This window comes from Labeo rohita, chromosome 19 (genome assembly GCF_022985175.1).
Source record: "Labeo rohita strain BAU-BD-2019 chromosome 19, IGBB_LRoh.1.0, whole genome shotgun sequence".
Taxonomy (NCBI): domain Eukaryota; kingdom Metazoa; phylum Chordata; class Actinopteri; order Cypriniformes; family Cyprinidae; genus Labeo; species Labeo rohita.
Genome location: NC_066887.1, coordinates 19,230,382 through 19,254,248, shown reverse-complemented (window position 1 = coordinate 19,254,248; position 23,867 = coordinate 19,230,382). Strand labels below are relative to the sequence as shown.

General features: G+C 36.1%; 1 protein-coding gene across 3 annotated transcripts in view; it reads right to left on the bottom strand.

The window, feature by feature from the left end:
• The window catches only part of ankib1a (ankyrin repeat and IBR domain containing 1a), a 38,495-nt gene that overhangs the window by 9,006 nt on the left and 5,622 nt on the right, over nucleotides 1-23,867 (bottom strand). For all 3 annotated transcript variants that reach the window (XM_051137006.1, XM_051137005.1, XM_051137007.1), the window contains 15 exons: nucleotides 23,265-23,544; nucleotides 15,025-15,325; nucleotides 14,604-14,786; nucleotides 13,153-13,270; nucleotides 9,854-10,059; nucleotides 9,653-9,741; nucleotides 9,105-9,249; nucleotides 8,624-8,784; nucleotides 6,862-6,950; nucleotides 6,605-6,735; nucleotides 3,506-3,640; nucleotides 3,139-3,225; nucleotides 2,970-3,036; nucleotides 1,874-2,019; nucleotides 1,579-1,757 (listed from right to left, as the gene is read on the bottom strand). In XM_051137006.1, the coding sequence (XP_050992963.1) occupies nucleotides 1,579-1,757; nucleotides 1,874-2,019; nucleotides 2,970-3,036; nucleotides 3,139-3,225; nucleotides 3,506-3,640; nucleotides 6,605-6,735; nucleotides 6,862-6,950; nucleotides 8,624-8,784; nucleotides 9,105-9,249; nucleotides 9,653-9,741; nucleotides 9,854-10,059; nucleotides 13,153-13,270; nucleotides 14,604-14,786; nucleotides 15,025-15,325; nucleotides 23,265-23,452 (2,225 nt within the window). In that variant the 5' untranslated portion in view covers nucleotides 23,453-23,544. The remainder of the gene's footprint in view (nucleotides 1-1,578; nucleotides 1,758-1,873; nucleotides 2,020-2,969; nucleotides 3,037-3,138; nucleotides 3,226-3,505; nucleotides 3,641-6,604; nucleotides 6,736-6,861; nucleotides 6,951-8,623; nucleotides 8,785-9,104; nucleotides 9,250-9,652; nucleotides 9,742-9,853; nucleotides 10,060-13,152; nucleotides 13,271-14,603; nucleotides 14,787-15,024; nucleotides 15,326-23,264; nucleotides 23,545-23,867) is intronic.

Sequence of the window (23,867 nt, the reverse complement as noted above, 5' to 3'; positions counted from 1 at the left end):
TATTAAAAGCAACAAAGCACAAAATGATTGCGATTGGCTGGCACGCTACAAATAATGAATGGAAGATGTGAAATATTATTTCCAATCATTTACTGTATTATACCATGAATAAAACAGCTTGTGAATAGTCACATATACAGGGGTTGGACAGTGAAACTGAAACACCTGGGTTTAGACCACAATTAGTATGCCGTTTAGCCTCCTTTTGTAGCCAATACAGCATTATTTCATCTTGGGAATGACAAATACAAGTCCTGCACAGTAGCCAGAAGGATTTTGAGCCATTCCTTTCGCAGAACAGTGGCCAGGTCACTATGTGATGTTGGTGTATGAAAACATTTCCTGACTCGCTCCTCCAAAACACCCCAAAGTGGCTCAATAATATTCAGATCTGGTGACTGTGCAGGCCATGGGAGATGTTTAACTTTACTTTCATGTTCATCAAATCACTCTTGTCACCAGTCTTGCTGTGTGTATTGGTGCATTATCATCCTAATACACGGCACCACCTTCAGGGTACAATGTTTGAGCTATTGGGTGCACATAGTCAACCTTCACACTCTGCTCTTATTGGTGGAATGTGCGATCAGTAAAGACTGGCCACCAGGCTGCATAAATATAGCCATGAAACCTCCAACACTATATTGGCCAGTGTTTCAGTTTCATTGTCCAACCCCTGTACATTATACAGCCTAGCTCAGAAAAGACAACAACTTTTCTGTTTATGAGCTTTTATGTTAACAAGCTGAAGTCCACTTCAACCTTTAGAACGTTTTATTGTTGTTTTTTAATTATATACATGTGAGGAATAAAAGGTTGGACGCCACAGATGTTTTTTGCAGAGTAGGTGGTGGAATTTTCACAAAGAAAACTGTAGCTTATAATTTAATGAACTGCCTCACATGCATACAGTTATGTGTCACGCCACATTAAAGAGCTTGAGCTAAAGAACACATTATTGTAAGACACATAGTTTGTATTTTGCTATAAAACTGATTTTGAAAGCTGAGACTTTTTTTATTTTAAAAGTACAAAAAGCACAAAGCTTGCTTTTGGGGGCTGGCGCACTACAAATAACAAATGCAATCAAAGACATGAAATATTATTTCCAAGCATACCCACGAGTAAAATATGGTATGATTTCTACTAATAATCCCACATATATTTGTAGTATTAAAAATGGTTAAATAGGAGAGCTACAGCACCCCCAAAGGAATGTCGATTGGGTGTGTGAGCTGATGTTAAGATAAAAAGTTGTTCCTGTTCAGTCTGTTAATAAATATCATATTTCAAGTTCAGTAGTATTTTGACTTCATTCTTGTAGCATTCAGACTTTAATCTCGGAATATTCAGACATTACTCTCATAGTATTTAGACTTTACTCTCGTAATATATTGATTTTATTATTATTTTTTTATTTTTAACGTGGCACTAAAACGCCGTCGTAGTACTCCAGGGTACTTCCACTGCTATGTTCCAAAAAAAACAGTACTACCGTGGTATTTTTTTTTTTAAATGTATACTAGTATACTGTGTGATAATCTGGCAAAAACTGTAAATGTCAACACAAGGATTTACCTGCGGCGAGGAGCCTCGGGAGAATCATTTGGGGCTACACCTCGAGCCACAGAGGCCAAGAACTCCCGTCTCTTCTGCTGCACCAGATACGTGGCACTGATGATCTTATGGCGAGGGGTGCGGAGGTAAGGCCTGTTCACTTTCTGAGCAAGGTCTTCGGTGACCATCTCTAAATCAGTCTGTATATGTTGGGGAAAGACAAAACACACCAGCATATTGTGCAAGAAAAGGTTAAACATAAACAAATCACACTGCATTGTTCTCTTAAGTGGTGGATAGATATCAATCTCAGTACCTGCATAAGTTCAAATATTTCTTTCTTTGTGCTTTTGGGCTCCAAGAAGAAACTATACGGATAAGAGCACTTAAGGATGCGTCGGGTCTTGAGAAGTTCATGCACACCATCCTCAATGAACGTGGTGTCAGGTGGGGCTCCTTCCCCTTGAAGAAACAGATACGTTGACATTTTTACATGCTCAAAATACACTATACACATGTTTAGAAGAACATACTACATTGCACTTAAAGGGATAGTTACCCAAAAATGTAAAATCTGTCATTAATTTCACACTCTCATGCCGTTCCAAACCCGTAAGACCTTCGGTTATCTTCAGAACACAAATTAAGATATTTTAGATGAAATCTGAGAGCTTTCTGATCCTGTATAAACAGCAGCACAACTGAAACATATTATGGCCCAGAAAGGACATCCAGGTGACATCGGTGGTTCAACCTTAATTTTATGAAGTCATGAGAATTTTTTTGTGTGCAAAGAAAAAAAAAGGCTTTATTCAATAATTTCTTCTCTTCTGTGTCTGTATCCACTGCACGTTCAGGAAAGTAATGCAAAAGTATTCTTGTAGCTTCATAACATTACTATTTTATTTTAACAATGTCCTTATTACCTTGGATTTGCTCTTGGATTTCACCAAAAATATCTTAATTTGTGTTCCTAAGACGAACGAAGATATTACAGATTTGGAATGACACAAGGGTGAGTAATTTATGAAAAATTTCATTTTTGGATGAACTATACCTTTAAAACTAAAGGCACACACAGTCCCTGCTGAAAACACTATAGACATCACAAAATTTGTAATGATTTTACTGGTTATAATGGGACTTGTATTGGTTTTAATGGAAACTGTAATGGACGCTGTGGGTTTTAATTGGTTACTTTCTATTGGTGGTTTGTTAAAACCACTAAATCCTAATGGATTACGTCATAAAACACAATACAGAAAACCATTTTTAATGGTTTTAATGGTTAAAAGTTGATGGTTTGTAATGTATGTAATGGTATTTCTAATGGAAACAATTAGATTTTCTGTGACGGTTTCCATTGTTTTGTTTTGTTTCAGCAGGGTGGATGTAAAATATGTTCTACTCACTTCCAATAAAAGCTTTGCTCAGTTGTTCCATCTTTTCTTTGGCTGTTTTCAGGAGTCGTTCTTCTAACTAATACAAAATAAGCATCTTTGATGAGTGACTGTCAACAAATAGTAAGCCAATCACTCAACTAGAATGTTACAAGGACATTCATTACATAAATATTCCTACCTGGTAACTGTGTTCATGATTCTTGTATCGTGTGTAGTAATGCATAAAACGGTCAAGCTCCTGAAAACTCTTGTGCTTTTTTTCTGCCTGTGAGGAGACAAAAACATAAGCAACAGTAACTTCAGGATGGATATTTAAGCTCATACATAAACTCAGAACAAAAGCACAGAACCTGTTTAGTTACTTTTTACACATGAGAAATATGAACCTGGAAAGTAAATGTTTAGTGTTGAGCCTTTTATTCACTAGCACCATGCACAGCAGTGCACAAAAAAAAAAAATCACAAAAGATCCTAGTAAATGCATTCCTTGAATGGCTGCCATGTGTGTAAATTTTATAATCATTAATCATTTTAGGCGTGAGTACCTCAACAGTCATCTCCTTGGACTGTTCCTCCACCTGTTGGATGACCTCGTAGCGCGTGCAGCGATAGTATCCTCCAGTAGAGGAGCTGTGTTTCTTCCATTCCTCAAGACAAATCCAGCAGAAATCATACTTGCACTGCAAAGAGACCCAGATGAGAAAGAAGAGCAAAGCAGAACTCATTAAATACTTCTGCGAACACTAAGGAGCTATGAATTTGATTTAGAAATTGTTTTGAATTATACAATCAATCCCAACTGCTTTCACACATTCCAACTATCTTTCTTTTTATCAATAACAAAACAGCAAGAAATTCCAATCGGCATGCGTGTTGCTAATCAACAAAAGGAGTGTACGATTTCATAATATAAATAACCGTCCAGGCACGAGCGAGCATTCAACATTTGTTTTTGCGAGTGTGACGTTGCCTTTCCTCCACGTGCTAGTGGTGTGAATAGCTTCCCCTTCCCCCTGCCCTGTGCCTGTCACTCAAAGCCTTAGTTAAGCCTTCATTAAGAAAATAACAGTGAGGCTATAGCCAACGCACTTCCTTTGTTCAAACACCTGCCTCTGACGTCAAAGAGCTGTTTTGCATCACACATGCATCTTGTGTCAGGGTCAAACAAATGCAAACACACTCATATGATATCTGAGAATAGAGCTTTTAATAAAGGCGATTTTACGTTACATTGTACATAATAGGACAAATAGTATGTAAATACTCATTTAATGCCTACACATATGGACAAGGATATTATGACAGGAATAAGTTATTATCTAATAGCATCTCAGAAAACATCAGTTTAATCTCTTCACTCTGTTGAATTTCCTTTAGCTTAGAAGTAAAATGCTCTAAAATAGCAAAATTGCCAAATTTGATTTGAATTTCTTTTATTTGTTAAATACAAATTACATTTCAGTTCTTTAATTTGATTGGACAAGCAGTTTTCTAAGACTGTTGATATTTCTTATAATAATATAATTTCTTATAAAACAGCTGGTCAGCATTAGTTGAAATTATATTAAAATAGAATAATTATAATAGAAATTATATTAAAAATCTTAATCAGTTTTATGCTGTTGTACTGAATATCACAAAACTGCAAGTAAAATCGATTTATTTAAAAAACAAAATCTTTATTAAACTTTATTTGCTTTCAGTTAATTGATTCAATTGCAGTTTTAAACATTAATGGAGGCATGCTCTGATTTTATAAAAAGTTAAAGGGATAGTTTACCCAAAAATGAAAATTACCCCATGATTTACTCACTCTCAAGCCATCCTAGATGTATATGACTTTCTTCTTTCACACAAATCGGAATTATAATAAAAAAAATGTCCTGGTTCTTCCAAGCTTTATAATGGCAGTGAATGGCTGTTGAGATTTTGAAGTCCAATAAAGTGCATTTATCCATCGTAAAAAGTGCTCCACATAGCTCCAGGGTGTTAATAAAGGCCTTCTGAAGCAAACTGATGCATTTGTGTAAAAAAAAAAAATATTCATATTCACAACTTTATAAACTGAAATCTTGTTTCTGCTGACATACACACGTTCACGAGTGTGTGGTATTTCAGCGGATTGAGTAGGAAACAGGCAAACACAAAAGCACAGTGGACAGAGCAAAACAAAACAGCAGTCATTAATTAGAAGTACAAAATGAGTACTTTTAAGAAAAATGTTAGAGGATTTCGACATAAGACTGCTTTTCCCTTGGTAAACAAAGGAAACTGTGCTTCCTTTGCTCCTATATACAAAACTTGTTTTTCACGAGACTAGAATGCTTGTGCTAGGCCTACGTCATCCGCTGGAACGCCACTCTCTCATAAACGCGCGTATGACAGTTAGTGGAAGCTAGAGATTACACTTTATGAAGTTTTAAATATAGATATATATTCACGTAAACTCTGATTTTACGGTCTTACTGAAATAGTTCTGATAATTCGCTGTGAATCCACTATTTCCTAAGCATGTGTCAATTAATGTAGCTTCTCATTGTTCTAATTACTTTATTTAATAATAAAGAATGTAGTGTAGCGCACAGACTTTATAATCATTGTGAAATTGCTTTTTATTTTGCTGCTTTGGCAGTTATAGGGTTCATGCAGAAAGTTAGCAATCAGCTAACGTATCCACCCTTATTGTTTTAAGTGTTTACAGTTTAGCAGCTAAACTTTAACTGAGGGTATGATTTGTTTGCATGAGAGTTAAACAAAATGTTTTTATGTCATTATTTTAAGAACAGACTGGAGCACTGTATTGTTGTTTTATGTAAAGGTGTATGTATGTAAAGGTTTTTTATGTAAACCTACCCAATTGCTACTCAAAACTACCTAATCGCATTCATTAAAAATCACATCCCAGGGTGTGAAATGCATGGTTTTTGTCGAGGTTTCCCTGGAAAATTCGCATTTCAGAGGCTAAATATGATGTTAATGGCGTCGCTTCAACCCGCGAACATCAAAAACAATTGCGGACTTGGCAACACAAATGGTAGCACTCGCTAACTTGCTAAAGTACTCCTCTCTATACCAATCACAACAGACTTGGCCAGCTGACCAATCAGAGCAGAGTAGGCTTATGGAAGAAGGGATTTACAGACAAAACTGATTCAAACGAACCGTTTCAAAATCATTGAGAAATTACCGTATGTATATTCTGAGACAATTACAATGTTTTCTGACCTTAAATGCATTTAAACCTGTTGTAGGGGACTCCAACACAATATTAGGACACAAAAAAAAAACACATGACCTGCTTTTTAATATAACTCTGATTCTATTCGTCTGAAAGAAAAAAGTCATATACACTTAGGATGGCTTGAGGGTGAGTAAACCATGAGGTAATTTTAATTTTTGGATGAACTATTCCTTTAAAAACATAAAATGTCCCAGAGGTTTTATTCCTGGAGCCAAACATTGGTCCTTAATAAATGTGTCATACATGTATGATTACCAACTCCACAGACAGAATACTTATTCAGACATCTGACCTTATTAGTCCGCAATGTATCAGCTGATAATCATCAGCCAGCCACAATTTAGCGGGCGGACACTCGAATGCCTGTGAATGTTTTTGTCCATGTACGCCTTTCTGTACTGACCTTCGCGCACTGCATGTGATTACAGCCTTCATTTTTCTGGATGGGGGATTTGCAGTTGGCACAAGGTTTGGAGTTGGTGAGTAGCCACAGGCAGTTGGCAGCATCTTCATAGGCTTCACTCACACCAGCCACTGTTCAGACACAGAGAGGAGCTCAATCTTAAAATCTACAGCAGCAGGTTATATATTGTGAACATCCATTAAATAAAGGTGCATCCATTAAGTAAAGGTGAAGACTGAGAAGTCTAGAGCTCCTACGTTCTTCAGGCCTCATTTCAGACACTTTCTGCAGCCACATCTTCCATGTCTCACAGTCACAGGGTTCATGAGCATCACCGAGACACTCCCTGAGAAGAAACCCAAGAGGTAAACATGAATAGTGCTCTGATGGCATTTTCCACAATAAACATTAAAGGGTTAGTGCACCCAAAAATAAAAATTCTGTCATGAATTACTCACCCTCATGTTGTTCCAAACCTGTAAGACCTTTGTTTATCTTCAGTACACAAATTAAGATATTTTTGATGAAATCCAAGAGCTCTCTGACCCTCCATATTCTCGTAGCTTTATAACATTATGGACTATTTTGTCAATGTTGTTGGTACCTTTCTGGACCTTGGTAGGACTGTGGTAGGATCCTTGCTATCTATGGAGGGTCAGAGAGCTCTCAGATTTCATCAAAAATATCTTAATTTGTGTTCTGAAAATGGACAAAGGCCTAATGGGTTTGGAACAGCATGAGGGTGAGTAACTAAAAACAGAATTTTCATTTTTGGGTTTTTAAATAACAAAAAAAATGTGTAAAAGTATGATATTTGGGGTAAAAAGAACCCCTTCTGTTGGGGCTAAAAGGCACAATGATTAACATGATAATTAACAGATGGCTGATTTTTCCATTTGTTGACACGACATGGCTAGATTCAGATGGTAAATATCATATATTATGTTGGGTGTCTGTCTTAGAGATAATCAGCATGTTTATAATGAAACCATCATATTTAATAACATCATATTAATCGTATCGCATAAAAAAGTATCATTTGTTGTTACTACTGTAAATCTATATTAAATTATTATGGGATCTCTTTCAATGCTTTCAGAATCTTTACATTTTAAAATGATTTTGTTTCTGTATTTTAAAATATGTTTTATATTAACATATTTTAATTACAGTATATTTAATGAACAAAAAAAAATATTTTATTTTTCAAGATAAGCAGAAAACAGTACAAACATTGCTAAAGTGATTGCTTTTAACAAGTATTAACTTAGACATTAAAAAAAATATAATAATAATAATAATAATAATAATAATAATATTATATATATATATATATATATATATATATATATATATATATATATATATAATTTTTTTTTGTTTTGTTTTGTTTTGTTTTGTTTTGTTTTTTCGGCTAAAGTATTTGTATCAATACTGTGTGCCATTTGCCCCATGCTGGTGAACCTTTTACCCCGTGTGTGGGGTAAAAGGCCTCCCTTGCCACCTCAAACATTTATAAGATTTATAAACAAAATAAACGGTTTGTAGAATTTTTATTTTCACACAAAATCTGTTGCTCCATAAATGTTCAATACAAACGTATATATTTTTTTGCAATCATACACTTTGGGTGCAGTAAACAGCACATTTTTTCTTAGGGTGTGCCTTTAGTCCCGTTATACCCTATTTTTATTTTGTGTGCAAGTGTTTTACTGCATTTTATGGTAATAAAAATACTGTATTACACTAATGAGAATCAAATTTAACACAAAGAACAATAGGAATTTCAAAACTCTAAAAACTAAAACGGTGTCAAAACATTAAAAGAAATCTTACAAACTTTAAAAATATATTTTGTAGCAAACATTTAGATTTTTAGGTACTAATATGGATAATTTAGTGGTTAATAAATGTACAAAATTGTGCTTTTTAGCTTTTGTAACATATGGTAAAGCCCCAGAGACAGCTTTGCTCCTTTTTTCTGGGAGTGTAAATAAAGGAAACAGCTGGTTAACGTACCAGCAGAAGAGATGGCCTTTGCCACAGTCTACAGCAGGAGCTTTGAGCAAAGGGAAGCTCATAGGGTCAGAGGCTCCAGGGCCTGGCCTAGTCAGTCGTACGGCTCTTTCACATCTGGCAACGGGGCACCAGCGAATGGCTGGATTATTATCCACAAAAGCCTGGTGATGGAAAAGAAATGTGTTGAAACTTCCTCTTTGTTTTGGATGACGTGAACGACCCATTATCCAAACCAATTTTAATCTGTAAATCATCCAAATCAAATCGACGTGATATTTACCCAACAATCAAACATTTGACTTCTGAGCATGTGTGTTTACAAAAGCTTTTTCTTGCTTGAACAAACACTGGCATAAACTCAACCAACAGCAGGATGCTGTCAGCATTTTGATTCAAAGCCAACGTCAGACAGTCTATGATAAGAAAAAATTAAATGGCAGCTTTGAAATGGATTCTGGTGCTTTGTGAGCTGCAATGGTACCTTAATGTCAAACTGCAGGTAACGCTTATCCATCTCTCTGGAGACAACGCTTTCAATGACCTCCACAGGAACCAGCTGGAAGCAGTCATATGCAGGGCAAAAGATGTTATGTGCTTCCCCTTCTTGGATCTTCATATTCAAAAACCTGACATCCAGACAAACCGTGTTCAAAGACTGTGAATACATGGATTATAAACAACCTGCAATATAGTGTTTTTTTCTCCAGTGGAGATGGATTTTCCTATCCATTTTTAAGTTTTGAAGCGATATAAAAAAGTTTTTCTTTGAGGGAAAGAACTATTCATCACATGAAGCACTGCAAATGCCAAACAGGAAAAAATATATATCTAAAACATATATAACTATTGACTTCAGAAAGCTCTCGGATTTGTGTTCCAAAGATGAACGAAGGTCTTACGGGTTTGGAACGACATGAGAGTTAGTAATTAATAACAGTATTGTCCTTTTTGGATAAACTATCCCTTTAAGAAAATATCTGATATGATCTGATCTTGTGCATTAAACAAAACTTATATTTCATTCCTTACCCTTCCCAGCATGCCCTGCAGAACTCGTGTCCACACGACATATCCACAGGGTCCTCAAACACAGATATGCTGCACATGCAAATCCCACACTACATGGGCATAAGATACATTGAACAGAGTGTGTTAATATTCTCTTGAATTTTTGTGCATTGAAAGATCAAGAATGTGGATCATAATGTTATGCATGTCAATTATTCTAACCAGGGCAAGGCCATCAGTAGGAGACAGGCTGATCTCATCAGGGGAGGTGACAGAGGAGCGAGTTGTTCTCGGAGTTCTAGGTGAAGGCAGAGTGTCCCAGGCATTGTAGCCACTCGGTGGGGGAGTTGGCATCTGAACACCTGAGCGCTGGCAGCAGTCCTCCGCATTAGACATCCAGTCTTCAAGAAGCTTTTCCCTGTCCCAATCTGTTCAGAAAAAAAGAGGGTTTAAGGGATTAGTTCACTTCTGAATTGAAATGTCCTCATAATTTACTCACCCCCATGTCATCCAAGATGTTCATGTCTTTCTTTCTTCTACATATATACACTTTTTAACCACAAATGCTCGTCTTGCAGTAGCTCTGTGAAGGTTTCTACATATTTTTGCAGCGTTGAGTAGCCTAATGTATCAAAGACATATCTCACAAATCGCAATGAACTGAGTGACAGCTCTTAATGATTATTAAGAAAGTATGTAAAGTGATATTGATTTAAAACAACAGTTAAATAAACAAGAAGTTAATATTAAGTGATTTCAATTGTCTGACTATAACACTGTTGCCTAAATTTGCTCTATTTCGTCAACGAAAATGGTTTTAAACAAACTCACAGCTAAGCCACTGCTCATCTCCATTCAAACACAACGGTGTTTCATTTATGAATGAACGTGCATTTTTAAACGAATCTAGTGAGTCAATGAATCATTTACCCATTAAAGGAGAACTCCACTTCCAGGACATCAATTTAGATAATGTACACACCCCCTTGTTATCCAAGATGTTCATGCCTTCCATTCTTCAGTCATAAAGAAATTGTGTTTTTTGAGGAAAACGTTTTAGCATTTTTCTCCATATAATGGACTGACATGGTGCCCCAATTTTGAACTTCCAAAATGCAGTTTAAATGCGGCTTCAAACGATCCCAAATGCAGTTGTAAACGATCCCAGCCGAGAAATAAGGGTCTTATCCAGCGAAACGATTGTTTATTTTCATAAAAAATACAATTTATATATGTTTTAATGTCAAACGCTCGTCTTGTCTTACTCTCCCTGAACTCTGTGTATTCTAGCTCAAGACAGTTAGGGTATGTCAAAAAACTCCAATCGTATTTTTTCTTCAAAATTGCCCTATATCGTTTTTTTACCTTTTTTGTTAAGGGTGTTTGATCATCTTTGCATGTTCACTTTGCAAAGACTGTGTCTGTACTTCTGCAGCGATGTAGGGTGATTTTGAAATGATTTTTGAAGTTAAGGGGAGAAAATACAATTGGAGTTTTTCGACATACCCTAACTGTCTTGAGCCAGAATACACAGTTCATGGAGAGCAAGACAAGAGGAGCGTTTGAGATTACAAAGTATTTAAATTGTATTTTTTTTAATGAAAATAACCGATCATTTCACTAGATAAGACCCTTCTTCCTTGGCTGGGAATGTTTACAACCACATTTGGGATCGTTTGAAGCCGCATTTAAACTGCATTTTGGAAGTTCAAACTCGGGACACCATATCAGTCCATTATATGGAGAAAAATGCTGAAATGTCCTCAAAAATCACAATTTCTTTACGACTGAAGAAAGAAAGACATGAACATCTTGGATGACAAGGGGGGTGAGTACATTATCTGTAAATTGTTGTTCTGGAAGTGGACTCCTTTAATAAAGAGAGTCACTTGCTTCATTCCTGAATTACTCAGCCATTCAAACGAATCAAATGAATGAATGATTCCTTAATTAAATCAGTCACTTGCCGCCACCTACTGGCATTTTTTATCTTTTCAGTTATTTAAATCATTTAATATTTCCATATTCAAAATTTTATATTTAAAACATTATTCTCAACATTAATTGCACTCATGCCACCTCTGAGCCTCATTAAACTTCTGAAAATACATCTACAAGCCACTTTTTTTTTAATGTGACATAAAAGATGACAGTAAAGATGATAAAAAAAAGTTAGAAAAATGCCATTACAAAGGTAAAAACAAAATCCGCTTGTAAATCAATTTAAAGAGTATAACCTCGTAATGGGAAGGCTACTTTCTGATCAGATTTTTTGATTATTGATTAGAATGTGCTCCTGAAATTTTTGACTGTGCTCCTAAATTTTTTAAGTGCATGTCATTTAAAAAAAAAAAAAAAAGGTAATGTGATAACCTTTCCAACATGACTGTGTGATGCGTGAAGTCGAGCTAGTGCAAGACGAGCATTTGTGGTTAAAAAGTATATCAATTTGCTTTTTTGTGTTTTTTTTTTGTTGTTTTTTTTTTAGAAAATGACCTATCGTTTTGCTAGATAAGACCCTTATTTCTCAGCTGGGATTGTGTAGAGCCCTTTGAAGCTGCTTGGAGATGGATCCTGGTTGCATAGTGCCTGTTTAGGACATGCGCCAGTTGCCAGCTCTATAATATTATAAGAGAATTCAATCAAAAAAAATATGAATCCACCTTCCGTCTTTTTGAATGTTGAATGTGAAATTGGTGCCAAATACTTCAATAAAGATTAAGCGTGGAATGTTCTGGTTTGCCCAGTGATGAAGACAAGCCAAACCCTTTTGCTTGTAATATCTTGAAGAATGAAGGATCTTGGATATTGGCCAAATTTGGCGTATTTCTTTAATTGATCAAATGGATCAGCTGGCACAGTGACAGCCCTCTGCAATATATTACCTTTTCATATCTAATCCTTTACAAATATGTACTGCAGCAAAACTATGGTAGAAGGACCAGATGGTACTTACGGAATACATATAGCATGTAGTCCAAAGTGTTTCAAAGAATACTATGAGCACAGTAAAACCATTAAGTCAGAGACGTTTTATTTGTGTTCAAAAAATCTTTAAAGGGGTCATCGGATGCCCATTTTCCACAAGTTGATATGATTCTTTAGGGTCTTAATGAAAAGTCTATCATATACTTTGGTTAAAAATTCTCAATGGCTGTGTAAAAATCACCCTTTTTACCTTGTCAAAATGAGATCTGCAAAGGTAAGACGCTCATGTCAATCAACTATCGTTGGAGCGGCCTCTGACGGTGTGAATGGCTCGATTTGAAAAAGGGGATATTATTTTTGCAGATTAATTAAAATCCACTGCATGGATTTTTATCATTATAGGGTAGATTTGTACATACACTGCCAACACACATTAATGTTCAAACAACATGTGAAAGTGAACTTTGCATCCGATGACCCCTTTAAGATTTTACCCAGCTACCACAAACTATTGTAAAAAAAAAAAAAAAAAAAGTTGCATATAAACCCAGTGATATTGTTCGACTTCAAAAGTAGCTGCAGTAAATCCATACCGTGAGCTCGCAGCAGGGCCTCGGCCGTGAAAAGAGGAGCCTGCAGCATATCCGCCGTCTCAACTATCAACATGTCTTTCAACCGACGCAGGTCTTGCAGTTTCAATCCCTCATATGGCTGGAGAGAAAAAGAAGAGAGAATGACAGGTTTGGGAGAGGGAGGGATAAAGATGAAAAGTGTAAAGCAAAGAGGGTGTAAGAGGAGAAGTGATGGAAAGGGAACCAATAAAGCTTCCCTTTTAAACTTCAATATTGCTCAGCTTGTCTGGAACAGCAAAACGAAGCAATCATGAGTCTGCTGCTGGCAGTTAGGTCAATCCTCTTTCAACTGGTGCCCTATCCTTTGACAGTACATTACCAACTTATGATTTATCTTGAACTCACTTCCTCAGCGCACAGCACATAGCTATGACTAATGAAATAACAGCATACTCACACACGCACAGTGAACGTTAGTTTCCCTGTTTGTAAGGCTGCAAACTTCTGCCTATATTATATACTGAGCTATAAATTGATTAACAAATCCAACAAATGGAACAATAAAATTAAGTTTGTTTCAAGATACGCTATTACATTAATTGCAAATAATTTTAGAAATCAATATTTTCTGAGAAAAAACTTGCACAGGAAGATATTTATGTATGAATATATATATTTTTTTTAAATTTTGCAGTATATATTTTTATATATATATACACACATTTATTTATATATACACATTTTTTAAGATTTGGTGTTCTGGAAACATTTCAGTTGAGGTGTTGAGGTCAAAAGTTTGCATTTCCTTTCAGAATCATTAAAAAAAAATGATAATTATTTTACCAAAATAAGAAGGGATCATACACGATGCATTAAGAGCCAGGGGGTGAAACTTTTTTGAAGTTGAAGATCTGGGTAAATTTAACTTATTTTGTCTTCTGGGAATCATGTAACTATCTTTTGTAGCCTCTGAAGGGCTGTACTAAATGAAAAAATATAATATTTAGGCAAAATAAGAAAAATGTACACATCTCCATTCTTTTCAAAAGTTTTCACCCTCCGGCTCTTAATGCATTGTTTTTCCTTCTGGAGCATCAGTGAGTGTTTGAATCTTCTGAAATAGTTGCATATGAGTCCCTCAGTTGTCCTCAGTGTGAAAAGATGGATCTCAAAATCATACAGTTGTTGGAAAGGGTTCAAATACACAAAAATGATGGAAAACCAAAGAATTTGTGGGACAGCAGGCAGTTTAACTGTACAGGACAAACAAGGGACTCTAACTATCATTAAACAAAAAAACACAGCTGTGGATCATTCAGGTAACAACACAGTATTAATAATCAAGGGTATGTAAACTTTTGAACCGGATCATTTTTATAAATTCAACTAATATTTCTCTTGTGGACTATATGTAAACATCTAAACTTACTAGTGTATAAACAAATAAATGCTAAAATATCTCACAGCCATACCTCTCGTCGATCAAGGGCGGCATACTCCGCTTCTATCTCCTGAGCTCCGGCATCCTGAGAGAAAACCATCTGAGACTCCAGACTGAGCGCCAGCTCCTTGTGGTGCTGTTTCTCCGCACAGTCACACGGCGTCTCCCTGTCTTCGTTCTCCACGAACAAATCTGCATTGTTCTTCACCAACAACTGTAAATCACAAGACTAAAACTTAGCTAGTGTCTTCACTAGAGTCCTACAATAAACTCAGAAAAGTATGGTCATGGAGTCTGGCCACATACTAAATAGTCTAACAGAACTTAAACTGAACTGGGGCTTTGCATTAAATCATCTGAAAATACAGTAAATACATTCTTAACTTGGAGGCCTGAACTACATAAAAAAAAAATAATAATAATAATAATAATGAAAAAAAAAATCTTGTTACCTCAACACAGTTTTTCATGCCAGCCGCCGCTGCATAGTGCAAGCAGGTGCTCTTTTTGTTGTCAGTGGAGTTGACATTGGCTCTCTCATACTCGCCCTGGTCCAGCTTGGCTCCGGTCCACTGCAGGATCATCTGGAGGCACTCAGCCCGCTTCTGTTCATCCTCCTGAGGGCGGCTGATCCGCGGCTGCAGCGCCCCCTCGCTCAGCAGGATCTGCGGGCCCATGCACAGCAGGTGCAACGCCGTCTCATTGTGAACATTGCACTTGTTGGGATTGCCATCTTTGGCGAAAATGAAAGACCTGCAGGAAAGGAACGAGAGCAAGTACAAACTGTAAATCAGAATTACATTCAAGAATAGAAATTACAACAGCAAAACACAAACAGTAGACGCAATGCAAATTATTTTGATTCAGACTTCATTTAATTAATCATTTCGACTGATTTGGAAACAGCGTCATCTAATTTATTAAAAACAACCGCATAAAAAGAACAAATCGTTTACAAACCAGTCATCATTATAGCTTATATAAGCAAATTGTGCAATATAGCAATATATATCTCTTTAAAAGAGATGATCATAATTAGAAAAATGTGTATGAACTATAGGAAGCTCCAGGATTTTAAAGGTTTTTAGATCTTATGAATTTTTCAGGCCTGAAAAACTCAAAATTAAAATATTTCCAGAAATCATTTTTATTTGCTCAATATTAAATCTGTGATTTATTAAAATCAGACAATTTGTCCAGCCTATTTTTGAAGTAAAAGATACAGATATTTGTAACTTAAATGTGTGAGACTTCCAGTTATTTTAGCTGTACAAAAAGAGTCCATTATGCTGTTTGATATTGCAAACCACCTGGTATTTGTTATCATGGTATTTCAATTTACTATCACAATCTAACACACAGGCTTGTAGCAAAAATACAAAAGAAATTAAATTTTTACCATTTACTCCACCCTGTTATTCTTCTATTTATTTACCTTTAGTAGCTAAGTAATCAGAAGTACATTCACAGGAAATAACCTGCTTTTGCATTAAACAATGAGGTGGACAGAATGACATCATATCTTCCTGTCAACGACATTTGTTTATTTTGCATGCTCAGAGCCTTATAGAAGGGTGCCACGCATTGAACAAGAGTTATGCATCGTAACTGTTAAAGGGATAGTTTACCCAAAAATGAAAATTCTGTCATTAATTCTTCACCCTCATGTCGTTCGAAATCCATAAGACATACATTCATCTTTGCAACACAAATTAAGATATTTTAGATGAAATCTGAGAGCTCTCTGACCCTACATAGACAACAACACAACTACCACGTTCAAGGCTCAGAAAGGTAGTAAGGAAATTGTTAAAATAATCCATGTGACATCAGTGGTTCAACCGTAACGTTATAAAGCTACAAGAATACTTTTTGTGTGCACAGAAAGAAAAACAATGACTTTATTCAACAATTTCTTCTTCCATGTCAGACTTAATTTACGAGAGTACCACGACTCCTCTGCTTGTTAACAAGTCGTAGCACATCCAGGTTCTACGTCAGAACACCGGCTCCTTCACCAGCAGTGGTATTTCGTTGATGAAAAATTTGTCAACAACATTTTTTTCACCGACGATAATGAACTAAAACTTGTTTTGAATGACAAAACTATGACAAAAATTTATTGACATTTTCGTCAACTAATAAAAACCAGATGAAAATTATCATGATTAATCATGATAAAACTTTAATATCAAAAATATACAATGAGTTGTAAGATGAAATGCTTAATAAATGAATTACACTGTTACTAAACCCAGATTTTAGCTGACTAAATTTACTGTCAATTTTACTGTTGACTAAAACTGAAACAATTCAGAGGACTAAAATATGACTAAAACTAAATGGCATTTTAGTCAAAAGACTATGACTAAAACTAAATCAAATTTTGCTGTCAAAATTAACATGCACCACATACTGATGTAACATGGACTATTTTAACAATGTCCTTAACTACATTTCTGGGCCTTGAATATGGTAGTTACATTGCTGTCTATGAAAGGGGTGTGGCTCTGCTGCAGACCCAGTGCTTCACGCAATTTCACTACCCTTTGTTTTTGTCTGGTTTGACAGTTGATTTATGTTGGGTTTTTTTCACTGCTTTTTAAATATGAATACTCGCTGGTTTCTGGTTTGGTTGGCAGTGTGCCCGGCCGTGTTTGTAATCGTGGCCAGCTCGGAAGCGAGTGTGGTGACTGGCGTCCTCACCTACACGTGGGAGGAACTTTTATTACTCTTATCCCGGTCTCGACTCTGCAATTTACAAATGGATTTACCGGTACACTGCTACAAATTGGTAAGGAATTCGAGGACAGATGATCAAAGGCGTTTTTCTAAGAATTGAGGATCGAGAGGAGGGGTCCGTCAAAGGCTCAGAAGAAGAGGTTTTAAACCGCCTTATCAAATTTTACCAGTAATCACCTTATCAAATTTACGTTCTCTGTGGAATAAAATGGATGAAATGAGCTAAATGAGCTAAAATCAACTATGACAGAGACTTTAGGCAAAGTCATCTGTTATGTTTTAAAGAGACTTGGTTAAGAGAAGACATACAGGACATCGTTTTAAATGGCTATACAATGATCAGAGCCAACAGAGACAACGTCGCATCTCGTAAGTCTGTAGGAGGAGGTTTGTGCTTCTATGTTCACAACAAATGAGCAACACATTTTGTATGTACTACAGACTATGAACTACTGTCAGTGTCCTTCGGACTGTTTTATTTGCATCGGGAATTTGGACAGATTACTGTCATTTTAACATATGTTACGGGCCCAAATAATGAAGAAGCCGCAAACAAAATAACAACCAATCTCAATTCTTGGAGATATGAATTTGTGTGACTTATCAAGTTATTTGCCTACACTCTATCAGCATGTGGACTGTCCCACACGACCAACACGCACATTGGATAAATGCTTTGGCAACATAGTAGATGGATATAGGGCTGTGTGTCGACCTCCTCTGGGAAGGTCAGATCATAATATTATACATCTGCTACCCAAATATCGAGCTGTTTAAACAAGAGAAACTGGTGACTAAAGAGATACAACTGCGGACAGATCAGAGCACAGAAGAACTTAGAGACTGTTTCGAGGACACAGAGTGGCAATTGTTCTTTGATGCATGCAAAGATGTACATGAGACACCATCACATCTTACAGAAGTTTTTGTGAAAGTAATTGTGTTAAGACTAAAATAATTCAAGTGTATCCGAATAATAGGTTATGGTTTACTAAAGATCTTAAAATGTGTTTAAATGAGAAAAAAAGCTGCTTTTTTAAATGGTGGAACTGGTTAAATATAAAAAGGAAGGAATTCAGGAGTCTAATCAGAAAATTTAAATTAGCATAAAGATAAGATCGAAAATGCGTTATATACAGACAATGCTAAGGTGGCATGGGAATTTAAGATCCAGGATTCATATTTTAATTTATTTAAATACACGGATGATATGGCACTCATTGGAACAGAGGGAGACATGCTGTATTATAATTACATAAATTGCTCCAAAATTGGTGTAAATTGAGTTCACTGGACATAAATGTAAACAAAACCAAGGAATTAGTCATTAGTAGGAATAAATTACATTTTATTTACAGGTTAGAACCTTTGATACTTGATGGACATCAAATAGAGACGGTTTGAAGTTCTAAATATTTAGGAATTTTTTTTATAGTAATTTGACATTTGCTGGAAATATTGAGTATGTTTTTAAAAAAGCAATGCAGAGAATATATCTTATTTGGAGGTTGCAACAGTTTGATGTGAGTCAACATATTTTGGAGATGGTTTGAGAGTGTTATATGTTTTAATGAGACTATGTGGTATGGACTACTGCCAGTTGAAGGACAGCAAAAACTGGGTAGAGTAGTTAAAATTGCTAGTGCAATTGTAGGACAACCACAAAGATTAAATGAAATCTATTAAACAAGAGCTAAACAAAAAGCACAGGTGTTTACTGAAGATTGCTCTCATCCTTTGAATATTACATTTCAGCTTTTACCATCAAAAAGACGTTTTAGGCAAACTCAAGCAAGGAAAATGTGCATCAAATGTCATTTGTGCCAACTGCAGGTAGAATTTTAAATACTGGGATCTGAATGTGAGTAGGGGGATGTGTTACTTGTCTTTTATTTAATTTGTGTGATAACGTTAAATGTATTTTTGTGGTGAAGCCTAAGACAAATTTCCATTTGTGGACAATAAAGTGACTTAACTAAACTAAACTAAATGTCAGGAAAAAAATATCTTAATTTATGTTCCGAAGATGAACGAAGGTCATAGGGGTTTGGCACGACACGAGGGTGAGTAATAAATGACAGAATTCTCATTTTGGGGTGAACTATCTCATTAACACTTGTGGATTACACCATGTTGTATTGCCCAATCAGCATCCAAAACCAGAAGTATCATATATATTGGTTTTATAAGCCTCTATAAAACACCACAGGCACTATTTAAAGACGACCTTCGTCTTCCTCCCAGAGATATTGCTCAAACCAATAAAGAAGAGCTGGTGGCATCTACCATTTTAAAATTCCATAACGTATGAAATTAGCGCATTATTATCATAACAATATTAACAATGAAACTGTCACAACACTGTTCAATACAGCTAGAGCCCTGAGTGTCTCCATGCCTGGAGGTAATTAGCAAGAGTAATATAATTTTCAGGCGATTAATTGCGGGAGCTTCAAAGTAATTGATAACAGGTTTGAAGTACACCATAGAATGGACTTAGGGAAATGTACAACCTTGTAAGCTTTAAGAGTGAATTTAGTGATTGCATTCAGCCGGCTTTAATGCCTTTTAGTGGAAATGACTCAGCGAGCTGTTCTGGGAAGTCTGTGATGTGAATCTGGCAATGGGAGTTTATTAGTTGATGCAACTGAAAACAACAGCTTTAACTCCCTGCATTCCCCAGCCCTTCTCTCCAACTGCAACTGCACTTGGGAGGCCAGAAAGACTGGTTGAACTACCAAGAAATTGACACAGACACCTGTTAGCCATGTGACTGTTAAATCTAGTGAGATGTAACAATAGAACCTTAGTGCAAGAATGACATAACCACATCTTGAAATACAAATCCAAGCATTTAAGCTGGAATGACACCAACTTCCAAAGGATAATGTCTAGACAAGCAGGTGACAGACATCTCGCGCTTTGTTCTGCTGTATGCTAGCTAATGAAAGTATAATCATTATAAAAACAAGACCACACAAACTATAAACATACGTTAGGCCAAAAGCCCATGGCATTTGGCCACATTTGGCCTCAAAAATTCTGGGTGTAGTCTAGACGGGCAGGCTCTTTTCCGAAGAATCAGTAGCGGCCAAAAAAGTGAATCAGGTCCAGTTAAAACTACAGAACTCTTGTAATAGCTTTTAAGTTCATAACCACTTCAAACTAGCCGTTACAGCTTGGGTGGTGGTTCTAGCTATAATGTTTGTAGTTCAGTCAACGTCTTTGTGACTAAGTTGTAGAATTGCATTTTTTTTGACCTTGCAGTGTAATCTGACTGGCTGATTTAAAGCAACTGAGGTGAAGTCTGCCTGGAAACAGGCGTCTGTTCTGTCTAACCCTTTTTTCTGTTCAAGCTTAATATTGTGGTATGATCTGTAAACCTGCATATAAACATAAGACATGTACGTCACTTTACATGTTGATCAGATGCTTTTCCTGTCAAAGTACACCAGAATAACCTGCAACGTGGGCTAGAAATTATGTTCAAAGGGAGATATGTTAAAACACAGAAAGATACGGATCAACTCATATTCTGTCTATTCCATTAAATTTGATGTGTCAAAATGAGAAGCAATCAGGCTGTGAAAACATTGAGGTTACTAGTAGTGTGCTCCAATGAGCTGCAAAATGAAAAGAGGAAAGTGAAAAGGAAAGAGGAGGAACACAGTTCTCAGTATCTAGCTGTCCTAGCTACTAATTACCAACCATTTTCTCAGAGGGGTGCATTAACTACACTAAGTCAGAGATGGCATCATGGCTCCAAGTGGTCTTGTCTCAAACACCAAGAGATGGAATTCAACAACCATGTAAAAATAACCTTGCATCACACAAAAACGCCACAGGCTCTACATAGTCTTCCCATTCCATGCATATTTGCTTTAGGTCTGTCTGTTAGGGGCCAACATGGGAAGGTTATTCACTGTTTTTTGTTCTCCCTGAAACAACAAATCTCTACAAATTCTGCTGTGCTTTTTGGGTTTTCCCATTACATCAATAAAAGTCTAACAGTCTTATTCCTTCTAGGCTACATATTAATATTAAAAGGACAGTTCACCGAAAAAGGAAAATTCTGTCATTAAATACTCACGTTCATGTCATTCCAAACCCGTAAGACCTTCATTCATCTTCGGAACACAAATAAAGATATTTTTGATGAAACCTGAAAGCTTTTTGACCCTGCATTGACAGCAATGTGACAAATTCAAGGTCCAGAAAGTTAATGAGGACATCATTAAAGAAGTTGTTCACTTCCAGAACAAAAAGATACAGATAATACAGATAATTTACTCACCCTCTTGTCATCCAAGATGTTCATGTCTTTCTTTCTTCAATCGTAAAGAAATTACATTTTTTGAGGAAAACGTTTCAGGGTTTCTCTAAACATAGTGGACTTCTATGGTGTCTGCGAGTTTGAACTTCCAAAATGCAGTTTAAATGCAGCTTCAAAGTAGGGCTGTGAACGATTAATCGTGATTAATTGAATACAAAATAAAAGTTTAAGTTTGCCTAATATATGTGTGTGTACTGTGTGCAATTATTATGTATATATAAATACACACAAATTAATGTGTATATATATAAGAAATATGTTATTAATATACAAAATGATTTTATTTATATATAATACAAATTATATAAAAATGATAATAAATACATATGCTTGTAAATATTTCTTAAATATATACATGAATGTGTTTGTATTTATATATACATAATAATTATACACAGTACACACACATATATTAGGCAAACTCAAACTTTTATTTTGTATGCAATTAATCGCGATTAATCGCTCACAGCCCTACTTCAAAGTGCTCTAAATGATCCCAGACAAGGAAAAAGGGTCTTGTCTAGCGAAACGATTGGTTATTTTCTAAAAAAAAAAAGAAAAAAAGGTGACAATTTATATACTTTGTAACCTCAAATGCTCATCTTGTCTATCACTGCATGAGCTCTGTGTATTTCGGTTCAAGACAGTTAGGGTAGGTCAAAAAACTCCCATCTCATTTTCTCCTCCAACTTCAAAATTGTCCTACATCACTGCAGAAGTACCGATCCAGTGTTTAGAAAATGAACATGCAAAGATGATCAAACGCCCTTTACAAAAAAAAAAAAAAAAAAAAAAAAAAAAACAGCGATGTAGGACGATTTTGAATGTGGAGAAGAAAATCAGATGGGAGTTTTTCGACATACCCTAATTGACTTAAACCGGAATACACAGTGTTCACGCAGAGCTAGACATGACGAGCATTTGAGGTTAAAAAGTATATAAATTGTCAATTTCTTTAAAAAGACCCTTCTTCCTCGGCTGGGATCGTCTAGAGCGCTTTGAAGCTACATTTAAACTGCATTTTGGAAGTGCAAACTCGTGGGCACCATAGAAGTCCACTATACGGAGAGAAATCCTGAAATGTTTTCTTTAAAAAACATAATTTCTTTACAACTGAAGAAAGAAACACATGAACATCTTTGATGACAAAGGGGTGAGTACATTATCTGTAAATTTTTGTTCTGGAAGTGAACTTCTTTAAAACAGTCCATGTCAAATACTGACACAGAACAGAAGAAATTGTTGAATGAAGTCATTATTTTTGTTTTATTTGCGCACAAAAAGTATTCTCATAGCTTTATAACATTACAGTTGAACCACTGCTGTACTTTTCTGGGTCTTAAACGTGGTAGTTGCTTTGCTGTCTTACTGTCTTACAAACTTACTGGTGTGGAACGACATCTGGGTAAGTAATTAATGACAGAATTTTAATTTTTGAGTAAACTAATCTTTGAACTAATTATAAATTGTAATTTAATAACTAATAATAACACAATTTAATAATAACAGTTCTTTATTTTGCTCACTCTGGCATTGAAATTTAAGGTGAACAATCACAACTCGACCAGTAGAGGCTAGTGCTTGTATTTTGGTGCACACTCATTCACAGATTCCTACCTGATGAGGCGTGTCATGGCATGGCGTGAGGCGTAGTGCAGGGGTGTGTTGTGTTGATAGGGCTCCCCATAAGATGCGTTGGGCTCCAGAGCCTCTTTAAATTGGGGGTTGCTCTCATAAAGCTGGCAAGCCAGGCCTTCGTCTCCACTGATAAGTGCTTTACGAAACTTGGTGGCGGTATTCCCCATGGCAGGAGCTTTGGTGGGAGCCGCAGAGCGGCCCACATTAAGTTTTCAGCACTCAGCCAGCGTGAGAGTGGATGGGCCGCATACCGCAAGTCCTGTAAACACATCAACACAATCACAGCGTCTGGAATCTGTTATTTACTGTGTGACATCATGGGATGTAAAATCAATGTGGAAAATCAACAGCAGCATATTGCAATCTCTATTTAAAAATCTGACACTAGACAATCAGGTTTTGCTCTAAATGTGATACATAATCTCTATGCCCATCACTAGTCCATTACCTTAAAGGAGAAGTTCACTTCCAGAACAAAAATTTACAGATAATGTACTCACCCCGTTGTCATCCAAGATGTTAATGCCTTTCTTTCTTTGTAAAGAAATTAAGTTTTGTGGAAAACATTTCAGGAATTACCTC